Source organism: Xiphias gladius, chromosome 23, assembly GCF_016859285.1.
Source record: "Xiphias gladius isolate SHS-SW01 ecotype Sanya breed wild chromosome 23, ASM1685928v1, whole genome shotgun sequence".
NCBI lineage: Eukaryota > Metazoa > Chordata > Actinopteri > Istiophoriformes > Xiphiidae > Xiphias > Xiphias gladius.
This window is the reverse complement of record NC_053422.1, coordinates 6,280,008-6,298,970: the sequence shown is the minus strand read 5'-3', so window position 1 is coordinate 6,298,970 and position 18,963 is coordinate 6,280,008. Positions and strand designations below refer to the sequence as shown.

General features: G+C 39.4%; 1 protein-coding gene across 1 annotated transcript in view; it reads right to left on the bottom strand.

The window, feature by feature from the left end:
- Positions 1-18,963, bottom strand: part of fstl5 (follistatin-like 5) — a 157,857-nt gene that overhangs the window by 126,043 nt on the left and 12,851 nt on the right. Inside the window, exon 3 of the mRNA XM_040120213.1 lies at positions 15,449-15,479. Coding sequence (XP_039976147.1) covers positions 15,449-15,479 — 31 coding nt within the window. The remainder of the gene's footprint in view (positions 1-15,448; positions 15,480-18,963) is intronic.

Here is an 18,963-nt window from a genome sequence, read left to right as displayed (position 1 = left end):
TCACACTAAAAGCTGTTCCTGCTTAGCTGTGAACCAGTTATTTTGCTGAGACTTATACTCCAGTCCTCGAATAAGGAAGGGGCTGAACAATTTGAGAAAAATATTTCATTGCAGTTTTTCTGAAAAAAAGTGATTGCAATTTGAATTGGGATTTTTTTCTAAGTTAAACTGCAGGCCTGTGCTTGTCAAATACAACATACATCAATATAATCAGATAAAATAATGCAGTTCCTTATTGTTGAGGTTCTCGCAGTTATTTAAGCTTACTTATTCATTATACGACAAATAGTGGTATACTTCACATTACTCGATAATATTCAAGTATAATCATGACATTCAAATAAAGGGTTATATTTACTGATAACAGCTTCAGTTTGCCATTTTTTTTGCAATAATGACAAACTGCAGGTTCACGTCTGATGGTTTGATATGACTGACAACAGCTAATTGTGAAGTGAGCTCTGTGCTGTAGCTACTTGAGCTAACCTTAGCTCCACACTGACTGAAAGGACGAGTTGCTTAAAAAAAAAACCCAAAATACCAGACACCCAGAATCAGAGTGTTTGGGGCGATACGCTTTAAATGTTATGTAAACGAGTTGACCAGGGAAATTCCAACTACTCCATTCGCCGGCTGTCCATCATTTACACTTGACCACTACGGCACAGACAATAGGCGATGTAAAAAAAGAAGGCTTCCTTACCTTATGAGTAAGGCCTTAAAAAATAGGAAGATATAAATATTTGCGTTACAACTGTGAAACCATAATTCAACATTTATATTACTACAGCAAATCCTTCAGTGAAAATGAGGCACTCTAAATATCTACCGTGTGACCTTTGCTCCACTATAATCATTAACTGAACAATTTCAGTATTTTAAAATCAGCAACAACTTCCAGTACGGAGAATAGATTTAGATGCACAGAAATTCCATCTGAATGATCTCATTAAGAACAAAGCGGGCCGAAAATGCACCCCGCGCTGTTAACCTTTAGTCTGAGCATGTAGGCAACACCAAGGTCCTGACATATGTTACTCCAGTATGCATCATTTGAAGGGCGTCATCCCTCGATGCATGCACAATGAGGTGAACAGTGTATGAAGGGATAACAGACGTTCTTGGACAAGGCCAACATAATCAGACTGTCACTGCAGATGGATCAAAGCCTCGATATCACAGCAAAAGACAAGCCTGAGGAAAAAAACACAAAGCGGCATAATGGAAACTGCACTCCACAAATGTGTAACAACCTACTCTCTTTGTAAAGCCATTCAAGCTGCCTTCTGACACCTCTGGTGCTCAATCTGAATCTAAATGCTCACATCCACTTAAGCAATATGCCCCAATGTTTTGAAGCGTGTTTACCGTTGGACAAGCATCACTTTTTCAACAAGGTATACTCCATTTCTTTTTCCTGACATGGCTTTTTCCTTCTCTTCCTAAACTAAGAGGCTTCATTTGGTACCCATCTAATGTTTTTCCATTACAGCAGCTCAGAGTCCTCAGGGGGAGAGCAGAGTGTGGTAAACAACAGTCAGAGGCTCTGAGCTCACTCGGTGCACCAAGTTAAGCTGGCCCACGAGGCCCATAAAGGAGAACAAGGGGATGCAAATCAGAATAAACAACTACTAAAACAATACTAAAACTTTTACATGGCGCATAAACAATGTCACATCCCTTACACCAGCTGACACACCAGTTCTTTGAAAGCCTCGGCAGACGTTTAGCAGGTAGATAAGGCTGTGTGGGGTGAAGCAGACACTGGAATACACGGCAGCAGCGGCAGTTAAGTGTATTTTTAGCCAACCTGTTGTCATGCAAGGAAAAAGTTTAATGTATTCACGGCGAAAGGTCTGCAATCATTCATATTGCCATCACCCAGGGTTTCAACCAACAATCACTGAATTACACTTTGACCATTAGCAGTGTCTCAGGAGCAGTGAGCTCCTGAATGTCACCAAGTTATTGACAGTAGTGAATTACCTGTGACATATTTATGGAGAAAGGAAGTTATTGGCCCAAATCACAATTCATTTTCAGCCATCTTGAGTTGTAGGCATGCACAGTTTTGTAGGGGGACCAGCTTGTGGTTTAGTTTTTCCCTGAGACACTCCAACAAACCTGCGCCCATCGGACAGTGTTTTAAATAAGTAGACAACCCTGATATAATAATAGGATTTTCGCATTAGAAACACACATTTCATAATTTGAGGTTATCAGTCAAACAAGTTTGTGTACCGCATACTATTCAGTTGATAGAAATGTCACCTCAATTTATTGAAAAATGAAAAATGATTTATTTTGTTTTGTCTGGCTCTGCGTAGTTATCCTTGGGCTATCAATTCAAATTCATGCCCAAAAACAGCTGCACTGCCAAAGAATGCACTCTAAAAGGAAAATTAAGCCTGACTTCCAAATTTTACTTTCAGAGGCAAATTTCAAGGTTTACTCCAAATCTGCACCTACCAACCCCTTTAAAAGTGTACAGCTCCCGCGTCTAATGGAAAGTTACCGCAGCTTAAGTTTGTTCCCGGTGTACAGGTCTAAATGTGCATAATCGTTTTTGCACACTCAGCTGTCAATTTAGAAAGCTCCCATGTTCTAAAATATGGAAATTTATGCAGCAACTGCACCGGAAGTTTTTTTTTTTTGGCAAAGATGCGCATTAGGTTAAAAAAAAGAAATTGTGGTCTGGTAGTAATAGGTGTCAGAGAGGCAGCCGGTTGTAGCTTCGTATCTTCAGCTCTACGCGTGTGAAGTCAAAGACTCATTTCCGTCTGTATCCATCAGCGACCTCACGGAGGTGTTGCGCTATCACCTGCTGAAATACGCTTCTTCTCCCTCCCCCGTCGTATGCTAATTACAACACTGTGACAACACTATCGCTCCTGGTGGCATAAACAACCCGTGAACATTTTATGAGAAGCTATTTGAGGCACAAGAGCTTTTTCAACCCTTTGGAGCCGAGTAACCCACTATGTTTAAAACATTGATGACTTTCCTTCCACTTCAGTGGGTCTGTTCCATAGTCTCTCCTCTGAAATGCAAAGCACAAGTGAGGTCTTTAAAAAAAAAAAAAAAGTGTGTGACGCCATTTCTCATATTTAGCAAGTTCACGCTTTTTAGTCAATCATAACTCACAATGTGACTGTAGGTAAATTTATCTTAGAGCTAGTCTCATACTGTTGCAGGGGGTTGGACCAGATACCGTCTTGCTTTTAAATAATGTAGCCTTGTTCTTTCTTTTGCTATTTTTGTTTTGTCTGATGAGTTTAATCTAGTTTAACTCTACGTGAACACAGGACAAATCCTTGGTATCATTAATTAAGCGGAAGGCCTTCTCCTTTTCTATGAAAGTCGAGTTCTGCAACCTGCTGATCGGAAACCCTGCCAGCTTTACTCTGCGTCTCTGCATTCTAACTGTAAAAAAATAAAACGTTCATGGTGAGGAGACGGCATTTGCATTCAGGTTTCAGACATTTAACTCTCATACGAGATGACTGAACAGTGAAATGTAGTTTCCTCTTTAACAGTAAAAGCAGACACAGGAAAAAGTGCGAGGGTCAAAACCACTACATTCTGTGAGGAGTTGTAGCAAAAAAAATATTCCTGTGGGCCTTGAATTATCACATATGACAGAAAGGTGTTAGATAAAGAAATACAGCTAGGGGGAAAGGTATTACATTTTTAAACAAGAATATTTTCAGAACATTTTCTGTCCAGGTATAGGAGGCAGATATGGGATATGGGGTTGTTACAACTGAACATTCATCTTGTAGATCGCTACAAACACAACTAACAGCATATGAATAGACTGTGCTGGGCCTTTGTGAAATCTACCAGAGCACCCACATCAAGTCACGTTCAATTTATTCATAAAATGCTGTCCGGCACATTCATCAGAAACCACTTTGCAGAGTACAAAGGACATACTGTAAATACAGATTAAAAGTAGATGAAAAAACTTCACATGGGATATTCTCCAACTTGTCAATGGTTCAGATGTTCATATTAATAGCCATAACACGTCTGTCCTCTATAGTGCCTAATAATAGTACCCTCCCCAAAACTATGGCATTTTTTTTTTTTTTAATTTTTTTTTTTTTTATTGCTTTACAACTTTGAATAATTTGATTTATTATTCTCCTTTGACACTGATCGACAAGGTAAAATAGACTCTTTTGGAATACAAACATCAAATCTTTGTTTTCCCCAAAAGGTTTTCAATTTATGCAGAAAATAAGGTCTGGTTTTTTATGGAAACACTTTGACCACCAAAATACACAATCAGTTCATCTTCGAGTCCAAGTGAATGTTTGTGCCAAATTTGAAGAAAATCCCTCAAGGCGTGCCTGAGATACCGTGTTCACGAAAATGGGACAGACGGACGGACGGACAACCCTAAGACAGAATGCCTCCAGCCATGGCTGTCGCTGGCGCAGAGGCGTAAAAATAGCTGCGGAACAACCAAGCAGAAGCAAATCAATAATACACGTTGGTGCCACTGGATGTACAAAATTATCAAATCAAAAATTCCATAAATGGCATCCTGCCACCAGCCAACAATAAAAGCTTGATTCGTTCAGCCAACATTATCCTCCCCTAACCCGTACACCATGACAGCTAAGACTACACCATAACAACTGAGCCAACGATGCTTCGGTTTTCTGTGAGAAATGTTTGGAACCGTCAAGATTATTTTGTCAAACATGTAGGTTCTGTTGCCTAAACCTTTATCATAACTAGATCAGAAAACAATGAAAAATCAGTCGTATGGATCATTTCAGAAGGCAGTGTTTAGGGTTGGGTTCCCACTTGGCAAAATACTCAATTTGAACCCTGTATCCCTCCTCATTCTGTTTTTTGTTTTCTGTTCCCCCTAAAGAGTAATGTAGAAACATCTAAGTAATATCAGCAGGCTTCGTATTTTTAGCCAAAGCTGACCATGGCTTTCAGGGTTTGAAATTAGAGCTGCAACAATTGGTCGATTAATCGAATATTCCGTCGACTACTCTCTGATTCCAGCCTCTCAAATGTGAGGATTTGATGCATTTCTTTGTTGTACTTGATACTAAACTGAATATTTTTTGGTTGGGGACTGTTGGTCAAACAAAATGAAACATCTGAAGGGGTCAGAGTTGACCGCTGGAAATTTTTTGATATTTATGAACAACACGATTAAGCTATTGATCAAAAAGAGATGAATCTATACTGAAAACAACTGTTAGTTGAAGCCCGAGCTGAAATGACAAACATCACCAATATATTAGCCATCGCTAATTAACATTATTTTCATAAGAAACTTGTGGGTTGTGCTTTTGCTGCAAGTCAGCATGATTAGTCTTCCATGGCAAAATGATCAACTGATTGCATACCGGCAATTTTAGGAGATGCGATCTCCTAGAATGAACTATGATCCCCAGTATTCGGAGCACGGACTGTAGCTGTTGTTTCAAAGTGTCAGATACATTTAATCACCATTTGTCATCCCTTTTCAGATTGTATCTACAGCTTGTGAATATTATTAGGCTGCCACTCATCTCTGTAGTGTTTCTGCCCTCTCTCAGCTGATAAAATGTGATTACGGATGCTAATTGAATCAGAGTGTTATTTAAAAGTTAAGTTACTTATAAATGTTTAAAGCTGAGCCCAATTTACATTCAGGCAGGGAATGAAAGGATCCAGATTTTAAAAGCTGATTCAATACTGGATTTAGATTAAATGAAATGCAATCAAACCCAGCCTTGGCACTGGTTATGTAGCTTTTTTGTTTTGAATGTTTGACGAGATGTTGTTTTTAATGTAAAGCTAAACTTTAATTTCTCTACCCCTATCCCTACCGAAGATAGATTTCCATTTTTGATTGAATAATTCTGTATTCCCACTTGCTCAGCTAGATGATTTTTAAAAGTCCCTTTTAAACTCTAGAAGACACAATGTGGCTGAGACAGCAAACTAATGGAATAAAATCAACACTGCATATCCATCACTCTAATGTGCACCTGCTTTTTATTGAGTTACTATACTTGTTACTTTCTTCTTTCAGGTTTTTACTGTACGCTGTTATAAAGATAGTGAACTCAACACTTACATGTAATTTTTACATTTATTCAAGTTTTGCAGTGCTTTCATAGGTAAAGTCATTATAAAAAGAAAAATACAAAAACGTATTCAATGTCAGTAACAAGACTGAAAGAAATGTGTTACTTCCAAACTCCACACTTACATTATGTGTGTGCGCTGCTCCCTGGCTGAGTGCATGTGCCACAGAGTGGATATGAGAGCACCTGGCAGCCACTTGGCAACTTTCCGTCCCATTTCATCCCCTCGCCTAATGACTGAACGTGGGCCCGGCTCCTCTCTCATTCTGTCCACATCAGGATGCAGCACTGAGAGCGTTGCAACCAACAACCCCATTTATCAGAGATTGCTGACTAATTGTAAGCACCCCACGCTACTCCCATTACTACTGCACATTATAGTGAGTTGTCTGGTTGTTAAGCAGCAGAAAGCCAAGCAGTTTCTCTTTCCATATCTGATATTTTGGGTTTGCTTTCTCTCCTGTTGTGGTAGTTCTCAGAAGATGTTGTATGTTACTGTAGCTCTATATTTAACAAGGACAAGGAATATTATACAAAATGTGAAGACTTCAAAGAATACTTAAGTTTAGGATTATCTTTAGGTTGGTGCAACAAATTGATTTAATACACCACTATCTGAATTTATTCCTATGGTGTAATTCCAGGTGTACTTTTTTGCGAGGGGTTACCCCCACAAAACTATTAATTTTGAACAGAAAATCAAGGCTAATTCATAATGACAACATTTTTGTGCCCAGCAATCAAACAGCATCTTATCTGTAATAAAGCCCACATGGTTGTCGGTCTCTGGCCCAGGTCGAAAAGGTAAGGAGAGGGATCGGGATCAAGGCTTTTCTTATATACCCTTCTGAGGGTTATACAGTTTAGACTCAATAGGGGGAAAAAAAAATTGTATGGCCAACAAAAAATAGGATGAGGTTGTGGAATACAATCTTCACATGGTGTGTGTGAAGAGATTAAAGCACACATTGCTCCTATCTGACAAAAAAAAAAAATCAACAGCAAAAGAGAAGGTTTTTTTTTTTTTTTTTTGGCTTGATGGAACACACAAAAGACCACCTAAGATTTTAGCTCATGAAGGAACAGACGAAAGAAAAACAAAACTTGTTTTCTTTCCCCCAAACTGCAGTGATAAGATAAACCCCCTGCTACAAGACAACAAGAGTGTAGTGTCAGTCAAACTGATTGACTTTTTATTTCTCTCTGAATACAAACAGTGATACTAACATGCAACAAAAACAGATCTTTAAAAGACAAGAACCTAGAATCTGAGTGAGTTAGAGATACTGAGACCTTAGTTGTTTTCATTCATAAGGTCTATTCATGCTTCCTAAATTTACCCCCAAATGCTCGTCTTAAGTATTCAGGTCAAGGTCAAGCAAAAGTTGGATAAGGACTTCTGAGAAATCTCTAAGAATTCATTCTTGTATTCATCCTTTCCGGACAACATGTGCAACAGAATAAAATAAAATAGCTCCATGTGAATGGGCTGAATGGCTTTCATATGTAGTTACTTCATGTTTGGAGATAAAAAGGTACATTAAAGGTAATCTTGGCTGAGAGCAGGAACAGTCCTTCAAGATAATGTTTCTCTCTATGATTACTGTGTTGACCTTCAGACGGGAAAAAAAAAATAAAACACCACTATTGCCAAGCTTTCATCGTTATCCACTGTAAGTGCCACGGGTTCATGTAGATCACTAAGAATTATTGATGAATCTCAATTAGATTTTGTCTCACTCCATTTAATTCTACATATTCAGGATATGGTTTGCCAAAAATGATGGGTATCAACATCCCGGGAGTCATTTCTATGCCGGAGATGAGTGGCGATAGTAATATTGTTGATCTTGCTAAGTGTGCAGCACATCATGCTTCTTTTGGCAGCGCTGGTGGTCGTCATGACACTTATGAAACTCCTTTTAAACCTTGTGTATGGTTTTTTCAAATAAGTACATTAGTGTTTTTTGCACGTTCATTAAGCAATTCAAAGACCCGAAAATAAATTGCATGCCATAATAGTATAATATGGTATGGCTCATAAATGTTAGTCTTACGGCCGAGGACAGTTAGTCAATGTTTATGAGCATGAATAATTCACCCTTTAAAGCCAGGAGCCAGATAACTATAATTTGAGCCGTTTATACAATCAGGATTCAAAATCTGTAGGATAAAAATCTATCAAATAAAAGGAAGCGATGGTGAAAGTAACTGGTAATGCAGGTTATTGTCTGCAGGAAAGCTCATTTGGCTGTCAATAACATGAAACGTTACAAGTCCACAAAAAAAATCTGTCGTCCATTAATTTTCAGTGGAGCCGTTCAAAACTCCTAGAGTAGATGCGTTCCTCTTTTGCTTAAAAAAAAGATTTTTTTTGACTTTAAAGTAGAGAACAAAGGCAGTCAAACACCTAACTTACCGTTTCAAATGTGTATCCAGGGGTAAGAGCAGCAGAGCTACCTCATTTAGTCTGCATTTAAAGGAACACTTTTTGAACAATAATTTCTCGCAGATAGTAGCTCATTAGAAGTCTGTGCCCAGGCAGGAAACATATCAGTAGTTCAAGCTATGGTTCACAGGAAGCAGAGTCCTGCTGGTTTACATTCTAGCTATCCAATTAGAGGCTGACTTACACCTGGGACACAGGTGAAACTAGTTAACGTACCGGTAGGATTTGGGAGACACACAGACATCTTTGAGGGTACCTCTGCAACTTTTCCCTTGTGAATACACAATCCCGGTTAGAGTTATCATCCAGTATAAAATTTGGACAGTTCATTTAGCTAGTGGGTATATTTTGACTTGTCGTAGCACAGGTGTAGATAGTGATATTGGTCATGGTTTTCTTCATTTTAAGATGTGCCAGTAACCCAAATCATTGAACCAACATGCGCGATACCACCGTCCTTGCACTGGCAATACGACATTGAATGGAGCTATTAATGTTATTCTCAACAGCTGTGTTTTCACTACTCAAAATATCCAGGGTGAGAAGGGTTTATAGCCCTTAATTGTATCAGAAGGGAAAAGGCCACGTTCATGTCATTTAAAAGGGATGGTAGAGATGAGAAAGGATCCCATGTTAATGACTTGGGAACGTTCACATCATAAGGGAGGTTTTATGATTACAGAGTTGGGCGTGTGAGGATTAAAATACTGTGCAATGACAATGTCACACCACGTCCATTAAATTTGGGTTTAATTACATTAAATGATTGTCTTTTACTGATGTGAAGTGTCCATTTGTGTGATTTTCAGGCGAACCCCCATTATTAGGTGCCAAGTTGGTTATACTGTGTTGGAGCTTTCAGAACATTTTCAGTTTTTCTGCCGTAATTACCACATGGAAAAGTGATGTGAACAAACCAGACCCACGGGCCCTGGAAAAAAACTGCAGGCTTGTCCAGCAAAATAATTCAATGTGAAGTCCAGGTAGAAGACTTTGTCACACTACACCCCAGTTCAAACTCATGGACACAATCACTCAAACTGGACTTCTTAAGACTATATTTTATCTTCTCACAGGTAATGGTGGCAAGCAGCCCACGCCAACACAGCTCCTCGTTTTGGACTAAACACCTGTTTCTCAGGAAGGACTGTCAAGAAACACCATCAAAGTTTCCGTGAGACCCTCTCAGATGCTAATCATATAGCGTCTCAGTTATGGTTTACGATTTGCCATTTCAGGGAAAAATGAAGCGTCATTCAGAGAGAATTAGCTCATGTTAGAAGCATTTTCATAGTCAGTGAATGATTAAAAGAAGAGAGGAGAATTGATGAATGAGGGGTGGACAACCAAATGTAATATTATGTTAATCTTTTCGTGGGTGTTTTTGTGATGCTGCTGTCGGGTCAAATTGCTATCGTGCGCTATAACCAGAAAAAAAAAACAGATATGAGGAGCAGGACAAAACTGAGCGTGACGATCTGCAGTGCAAACGCAGCCTAACTCTCTTTGAAGTGCGGTGTGACCATCAAAGGTATAGCTAGCTTTCTCCCCCGAGGAGGTGAAGAGTTGTACAGTGCAGTATTTAGGTCAGACACAACTGTACTTTTATGGCTTACAGGGTTAGGGAGCATAAGTGGCCTGTAAGACTGGATAGAAAGTTCTGTGGGAATTCAAAAGGAAATTCCTACAGGCCCTTTTTTTTTTTTTTTAACCCAGCAACTCGTCTAAGCCTGTCAGTGGTGCCCATAAGCAGATGGTGCAGTGCAGTCCCACAGCCTGTCTTTAAAAACTACTTCTCTCCCTACCCAAAAAAAGGACTGCACATAATCTACAGTAACTTGAGTAAACCTTACTGCAAGAAAGCTATTACAAATTACATTTTGTTCAAACACTGGAAGGCTAGATGGAACAACAGGGAGTCCTCCAGTAATCCTGTCTGGAAAAAAGTGCAGTGCAATGCAGTGCTCACTGCTCCTCTATACAGCTGTGACGAGTTATTAAAAGTGTAACCCGTCCTTAGGGGGTGGTGTGTAATTTTAGAATTAATATACAATTTAGAGCCTGGTGTTTGCAGCCTCTGAATTATTCAAATGTACAGCTGGTATGGGCTCGGGCTCTGGTGTGGGTAAGGCAGTTGCTCTGCTCTGAACACAAACATCGGTGCCAGGCAACAAAACATGATGTCTGCTCTTATGCAGAGTTCAAACCTGAAAGGCTGTACCCCACTAATGGGAATAGTATAGGATGTTTGATTGTTATTTAAGACTAATATTGCAGTCTGTCTGTGGGGAAATCTTATCTTCACTGGCCATATTTACATGCCTGAAGAAGTCTGCACTTCACCCGGTCGCTCAACAAACCTACACGCGCCAACACATGTCTTCCAGTTATGAGAATTTTGATTAAAATGCTGGCTTTCTATGGTAATAAATAAAGTCTGGCTCACGTAGCTTTATGGGTGTACTTAAAATATTAAAAGCATAGTAATATATAAAAACATACCGATAACAACTTGTAAACACTTTTCTTCCAACTGGAATTTCTTAAGTACCATCGTCACCATGAGCTGAATTTTGCTGCTGTGGATGGATTTTTATGTCACTATACACTCACCGAGCACTTTATTAGGAACAACATACTAATGGTGGTTATGGCCTCCCTCTGCTCTCAAAACATCCTCAATTTTTAATGGCGTCAATTTGACAAGATGTTGGAAACATTCCTTTAAGATTGTGGTCCATGTTGACATGATTGTGTTGCTTAGTCAGCTGCACATTCACTTCCCAAAGGCGTTCTATCTGATTCATGCCTGATGACTGGGGAGGCGAAGACCATCATCAGAGCAGGTTATGTTTTTCCAGTCCTCGACTGTCTAGCTCCGGTGAGCCTGTGCCCACTGCAGCCTCAGATTTCTGTTCCTGGCTGATTGTGGAACCCGACATAGTCTTCTGTTGTTGTAGCCCGTGCGCCTCAAGGATCGATGTGTTGTACATTCTGAGACGCTTTTCTACTAACCAAAGTTGTAAAGAGCGGTTATCTGAATTACCGTAGACTTTCTGTCAGCTCCAACCAGTCTGGCCTTTCTGCTCTGACCTCCCTCCTCAACAAAACGTTTCCATCCGCAGAGCTGCTGCTCACTGGATGTTTTTTTGTTTTCCACACCATGCTGATTAAACTCTAAGAGACTGTAGTGAGCGGAAATCCCGAGAGATCAGCAGTTTCAAAAACACTCAAACCAGCCTGTCTGGCACCAACAATCATGCCCGGGTCAAAGTCACTGAGATCACATTCTTTCCCAGTTCTGATGTCTGATCTGAACATCAACGTAAGCTGCTGACTTGTATCTGCATGACTTTATGCACTGAACTGCTGCCACATGATCAGCTGATTGGATAATTGCATGAGTAAGCAATTGTACAGGCGTTCCTAATAAAGTGCACGATGAGTGCGTGTGTAACGTAAGCTAAAATACAGTAGTATCCAAACCTACCTCCAGACGGTTTATACATGCAGATGTGGCTCTTTATCATGGACTCCAAGCAGATAGAAACATGGCAACAACCTCAAACTGTCCATCGTGAACAAGAGTCAGTCATCTTAAGTGGTTGATGAATATTGTGCCAAGACTGAAACATGGGATAAACTATTTTGCCTTCAGAACCAACAAAGTCAAACAACAAACTGAAACCCCTGAACAAAAGTTGGTACAAAGCTGTTGAAGCTAACTTCATGTAAATATTGGCAGCAAAGCATTTAGGGGATATTCATGAAATATAATTGCAGTTTTATCCGAGATTTATAAATGCAAATTTTGTTGTTCTCATCGCTAAGTTATGTAAATGATATACCTGTTAAAGCTGCAATCAAAAACAACAATACCGCAACAGTGATAGAGGAATCTAGTGGTGTTAGCATGCGGTGAAAATGTCATTGATTCACCAGCTACAGCAATGTCAACGCAAACATTAGTTACCGAAGCGATGAAGTGAGACTGCCTTGGCAAACGTGGACTGGACAGGTGTGACCCGACAATCCTGATCAACGCATCTCCAAAGCAGATTAAGGAGAGCGTCCCCAGATATAGTAAATGTGTCGTGTTTCACCACGATCCACCAAACCTGTAAAGATTAACTTAAAAACTATACACTGGTTGAAGAACATTTTGAATTTGGGCTTTAAATTTACACTGGTTTCACTGGTATTTTGGTTAGAAATAATGTCCCTTAGTTGTATTGTGTTTTTAGATATTGTCTGCAGTTATAGCCTCAAAATTAAATATTTAGTGTGGCAATCTTAATTACAAGGATCCTGGTATAAAACACTGTTTTTAATCTGATATGAGTCAACATAAACACACTGAACATGCTCCCTAAACACCAGCAATATCGTTGGAGTTTCACTGTCGGCTGTACACCATACAAGCGCAAGTCATCCTTCAAAATTGTGTCGCCACCACTGATGGTTTTTACATGTAATAAGGACGGTAAGCTCCATCGGGTATTTCGTATGGCTAAATCCTTCTATTTAGTCCGTAAAATTTCATTTCACCGGCAGCTCAAGGTCTTGCTGCAGCTTGCATAACAAGCTTGGTTAGAGTGGCACATGCTCGTTCTGGGACTCCAATTACAGAGCATCCTGGAAATGGCTGGCATTTGTCCGTCTTTGTCTCTTTTGTGCTGACATCCAGTTAGAGCTTATAGGCTGCTGCATCCCCTCGATCTATCTTTATTTATTTATTTTTTGTTTTCTCATCCACACCACCAAATGTAGGAATATAATATCCATCCGTTCATTTTCTTATCTCGCTCAGGGTAACATCACGCATTAGGTGAAAGACTGGGTGAGGTACACCCCGGCCAGGTTGCCAGTTTATCACAGGGTGAGAAATATAATAGTCCCGGACAACTGAATACTGAGGGGGGATGGACTGAGAGGGAGTTCACCATGTATCGATGTATCCTGCAGGAGTTTTAAAACACAGACTGAATTCTCACTTATTCTCCAGCAGGAATTCTGTTGCACCTTTTTTTTTTAATATGAACTGAGCCACTCCACTGTTCAGCTGCTCCTGTGTTTCCTCTAATTTTGGCCTGCTAGATGTCCATTCAAAATGTAGCTTGTGACATAGCTTGTAAAATTGAAGTTTTAATGCTAAATTGACCTCAGTTGTGTAATAATGAGAAGCCTCCAGTGTACAGGGTGATGGCTGAATTATTTATGATTTTCGCTACAGTTCGCTTGCCTTCTCGTTATTGGGGCTGGAAATGAGTTTGCTGAAAACTGGCCAAAGTGAGATCTCCCCTCTCGGCTTACAGAACATGGTGCATAAAAGTGAATCACAGCAGACAGCTGGGGCCGCCCTTTATGGTAATGCACCCTCTACAATTACTGCTTCGACCTTCCCTGGTGAAGAAAAATGGGGAGACATACATTTAGCAGGCCCTTTCAAACACTTAGTGGCAGACATGTTGGGCAGCAGGACCACCTTTTGCCTGACATTGACTCTTGTTTAGAGGAGACAGAGAAGGCATTAGAAAGGTGACAGGTTGACAGATGACATGCATCTGTCAAACAGCAAGAGGACCGTGGCGCATTAATGCGTCCAAACCCCCCTGCACCACACTGGTGGGCGACGTTGGCAATGGATAATGGTCCAAACTACAGCTGCAACTAACGGTTTATCTCCACTGTAGATTAATATATATATATCGATTTATCTTATCAATTATTAAGTACTCAACTGTTTTGTGTAAACATATGGACAATATGTGTGGAAAATATGTATAAAATGACAACAAAAAGGGAAAAATGCCCATCACAATTTTCCAGTGCCCAAGTTGTCATTTCCAAATTGCTTCAATTGTCAAAACAACGGTCCAAAACTCAAACATATTCAATTTTACAATGATATACAACTAAGAAAAGCCACAGCTCCGTATGTTTGTGAATCTGGACCAGGTTGAAATTTTTGCTTGAGAACTACTGTGAATGGAGACGTTAACTGTAGATGTACATTAGAGCTGAAGGGATAATCCAAAAAAAAAACAAACAAAAGAAAAAAAACAAAGAGAAAAAGTAATTTTTCAAAACAAAAATGCCAGAACGTCACTGGTTACAGCTTCTCTAATGTGAGTATTTGCTGTCTTCTATGACAGCAAACTAATTATCTTAGTTTATCTTATCTTAGTTTTGAGCTGCCAGACCAAATAAGACATTTCAACATGTCAACTCGATTAATAAAAACAATAACTGTCCAATTAATCAAAAATGAAAACAATCAGTTGTGAGTCTAATGCAGAATGACCCCCAGTATGAGAGCATTTTTTCATGTATTTTAGCAGAATAATTCTCAGCCAGTCTAAAAGTATCTTTATCTACCCAACTTAAGAAACTATACATTGGTTCAGTCAGCTACAGAAGTTATGTTTTTTACACCCACCAATCACAGGTACCTGCTTTCACCAACTCCCAGTAAAATATAACTCCCTCCTGCTATTAGTATTTAGGGACTCGTGCGATTTCATCATGTTTGTTTGTTAAGTTTATGGTTATTTGATTGTGGTGTATTCAGGCTCTACATATTTATTAGGAACAGCTAGCTAAAACTAATGCAGTCTAGTCCCACAGACCTGCAACAAATCCTCCTCCTTCATGAAGGGTGTCATTTTTAGTTTTGTGCTGAAACTATGTTAAAGCAGTGTTGATTACACCGATCATTTTGGAGGGCTGCAATTTGTGGTGCTGTTGAACCACATTGTGTTTTACAAAGAGGTTTGTCTGTGGCCTCCATCAGACAACAGCCCTACACCTAACCTGCAGGATATCAAATGTTGGTTGTACACTGCATGGCATAGGAGGGGAAGGAAGAGGAAGGGATGAAAAAACCGAAACTCACCCTTTATCCTCAAGCTCTCAGGGATCCCATCCTGCTGGAAAAAACACAAGAAGGAGACCACAGTTATAATAAACCAGCAGATCACAGCAGCAACAACATGAAAGATGCTCTCATTTAACTACATGAGTGAAATCCTTGGTGCGTGCGCCAAAGAAATTGTATTCAGCCAACTCTTAACGTTCAGCTGAGTTCACGTCATTGCAGGCACGACGTGAAGGTCCGAGGATTTCACTCTGACCACAAGAACTTGTCCGAAGCAATGTAGTGTTGCCTGTTTGACTGGCAACAAATGATGCATTGCTAGGTCAGATATTAATGTGTCATTATGTTAAATGGTCATTTGCCTCACTCACATTCACAATATTAATAATTAATACATACTTAATAATAAATACATCAACTGGTTAGCGTAGTCGTGCCCTCTATGATTTTTATTACTCTTTGCTACAGACATTTTAATTATTTTGTTTTTTCCTTTTTTCCTGTTCTTCTTTATGGATCTTGTTCATGTTGTGCTCTTTTTCAGATTCATTTAATGCTCTTATCTTATCCTTACTTTCTCTTTTTCTCCTTCATATTAGTACTTTTTTTTCCTCACTCCGATTTTATAACAGCAATTTAAGGATCTCCTTGTTGTTCTACTGGTATCCATCATGATTGTTGTCTTTCTTAGTTTCTGTTTTTTCACTGTTTTTTTCTTTTTTTGAACATTAAACAAAATATATGAAACATACAAAATACAGAATATTTTTATAATAACTGTATTTGACAGAAAAAGTAATAGAGGAGTCACTCAAAAGAAATCATAGTGCAGAGACATATAAAAAAGAGCAAATAACAATGACCCCTTGGGTAGGTGCACTATAAAAGCAGCTGCATTTAGAGCATGCATAGTGATGATGGTTGTTGAAAACACTGCTATCAGGAGGTGGCTGCTCGCTACAAACCATGAATATAAAAGAAAGAGGCATAATTATTTGATTTCTCTACATTGAAATCTTCTTAGCTCATCCTTCTAGTTCTTGTGCAAAAAAAACAAACAAAAAAAACCCAAACAGTCTCTCTCTTTCTACCAGCTTGAGCAGGGTGGTGTTATGAGGAAGATCAACAGGTCAACAGGTCTACTGTCAATAATGAACAGCGGTCCCTGACTGCCTAATGAAAATAGTACCCAATTCCTGGGTTTGCTCAGAAAATCTGCATACTGTATATTTTCTATATTTTTCAAAAGTCAATTAATAGAGTATGTGATACATTGAAGGCATCTTACACATATAAGTGTATCTGTATCTGGTTAAAAATAAATTTTGATTGCAAAAATAATTCAGCTCACCTTGTATTGTGGTGACTGATATTCTGTATCCCTTGTCAGCGATACTATCCTGCGCCTTATTCTCCATATTGTCACTCCCATACTTTGAGACAGTACTGGGTCTGTACACTTGCATTTATAACTGCTTCTGCTAACGAGACCCCTAGCGAGAGGAAAGGACCCCCATATGAGCAGTAAAATACTTTACACATATAAAATTCCTTATTTAAAGTAGAGACTTCCTGTGACAGCCAGGCAGCTGTTAAAAACAACTGTTGATACTCATGTACTGCAGATTAAAATTTACAAGAAAACACCATGTCAACTATAATGACACCTACTCTTACTAAACTGTCACAAACAAGTTACAATCATGAAGAAACAACTGCCCAGCAAACTTTTTTTTAGGGTGACATTATTCACAATATTTGATTAACAAAAAGAGAGAAGCGGCAAATCCCCACATTTGACAAGCTGGAGGCAGCAAATGTTTAGTGCTTTTGCTTGACAGATTACTTAAATGGTCAATCAGTATTGGTAAATTGATTTATAGTTAGTTTTCATTAGCTTTACATTGTTGTAACTAGAAGTATGATTTACATTATTATAACTATGTTACACTATGTCTTGAAATGTCCAAATTGAAATTCTGACCTGATGATGCTGCTACATAAAAGGTCGGGGGATCACCAAAGTTCTCAGTAACCATGAATGTACAATATACAGTGTACAAAGTGCATTGTAATGCATTCAACAGCTGTCAAGACTTTTCACGCTGAACAACAAACATCAACCTGCTGGTGGCATTAGAAGAAAAGTCCTGGGACCACCAAAGTCAGTAGGGTTAGTCAGGAATGTCTGTAACAAGACAAGGTCAAAAGCTGGTATATGGCTGGACTGCGTATGGTTCATGTGGGAAATTGAGGACGTAGTTAAAAACTGTTGTGGAACTGCTGTCAAAAACTACTTTCATCGTAAATAGAAGGCTCGAAAAGTAGCTAAATGTCGCTAGATGATGTAATGCGTAAATTAGCATATTCATGACGTAATCGCTTCTTATTTGCATTATGCCTAGTGTCAGCTGGTTTCAGCCCTATATCTGTTTGCTTCTCTCCTACTCTCTGCACTCGCATATAGTGATTTATTACAGCTGAATTCCCAATAAAGCTGTTCTCATTTACATGTTTTTCTGTTTCTGTCAGACAACAAATCAAGTAAGAAATAGCGACTGAAACGCGGCCCATTAAGACTGCATGTTAACCAGCAGTCACTTTCCAAGCGGCTGCTCTGCGCTGCTAAAATCCTGATTTTATAACCACGGCATCATCAGACAAAATCACCAAACACATACGTTAAAGACAACGGCTGTGCTGTGATATCGGCTATAATTACTTGTAAAATGATCACTCAGAGAGAACGTTAGAAGCTCATTCATTTCTATGTCAGCTGCCGCGCAGTCAATTGAATGAGATGCATTGAGATGTGTGCCTGCGGAGGGAAAGCCCAACCTCATGCTCGCACGGCAATACTGGCGACTCTCTTTTTCGGAAAGTAGCAAAGCTTTTTCTGAAAAGTCGCTAGATTCGGCTCTCTGTGCTTTTGGGAAGAAAAATTCAAAAGGGGTGTGAAAAGTCAGTAAATCTGGCAACAAAGGCACTAAATTGGCAACACTGCCTGTAAACGGCCCCTGATGACATAATAGAAACTGTTTGTGCCCATTCATTTTGAAAGGGCAAGGGCCAATGGGGAAACTCACATGGCGTTCGGCTGATCATTGGCGTAGCTCAGTCGGTCAGTTACATACATTTGCATTTATAGGGCTGGCCCTGCCGTTGCAGTCCAGCCAAAAAGTCTTTACAGAGTTGTTGAGACGTGTCAGTCTGGACCAAAGTGGTCAGACGGATCAAACTAACATTTCCATCCCAAGAACCATGCAGCTGTCATGGCTACAATTAAATTGAAATTATTCTATTCTATGAAACCATAAACAGAAAGCTAAGTTAAACATTGCGATCTAGTTAAAAAAGCTGTCTTCACGTCATCTCTGTGGATGTTTTACAAAAACATTGTTGACTGGCGGGCCAGTAAGCACAAATAACAGGAAAACACCTGTGGCTCTCTGACATACTTTGTATCCCCACCACCCACTGGTGGAAGTGACATTTAGAACTGCACTACAGGTAGGGAAGATATCAAATGGGGC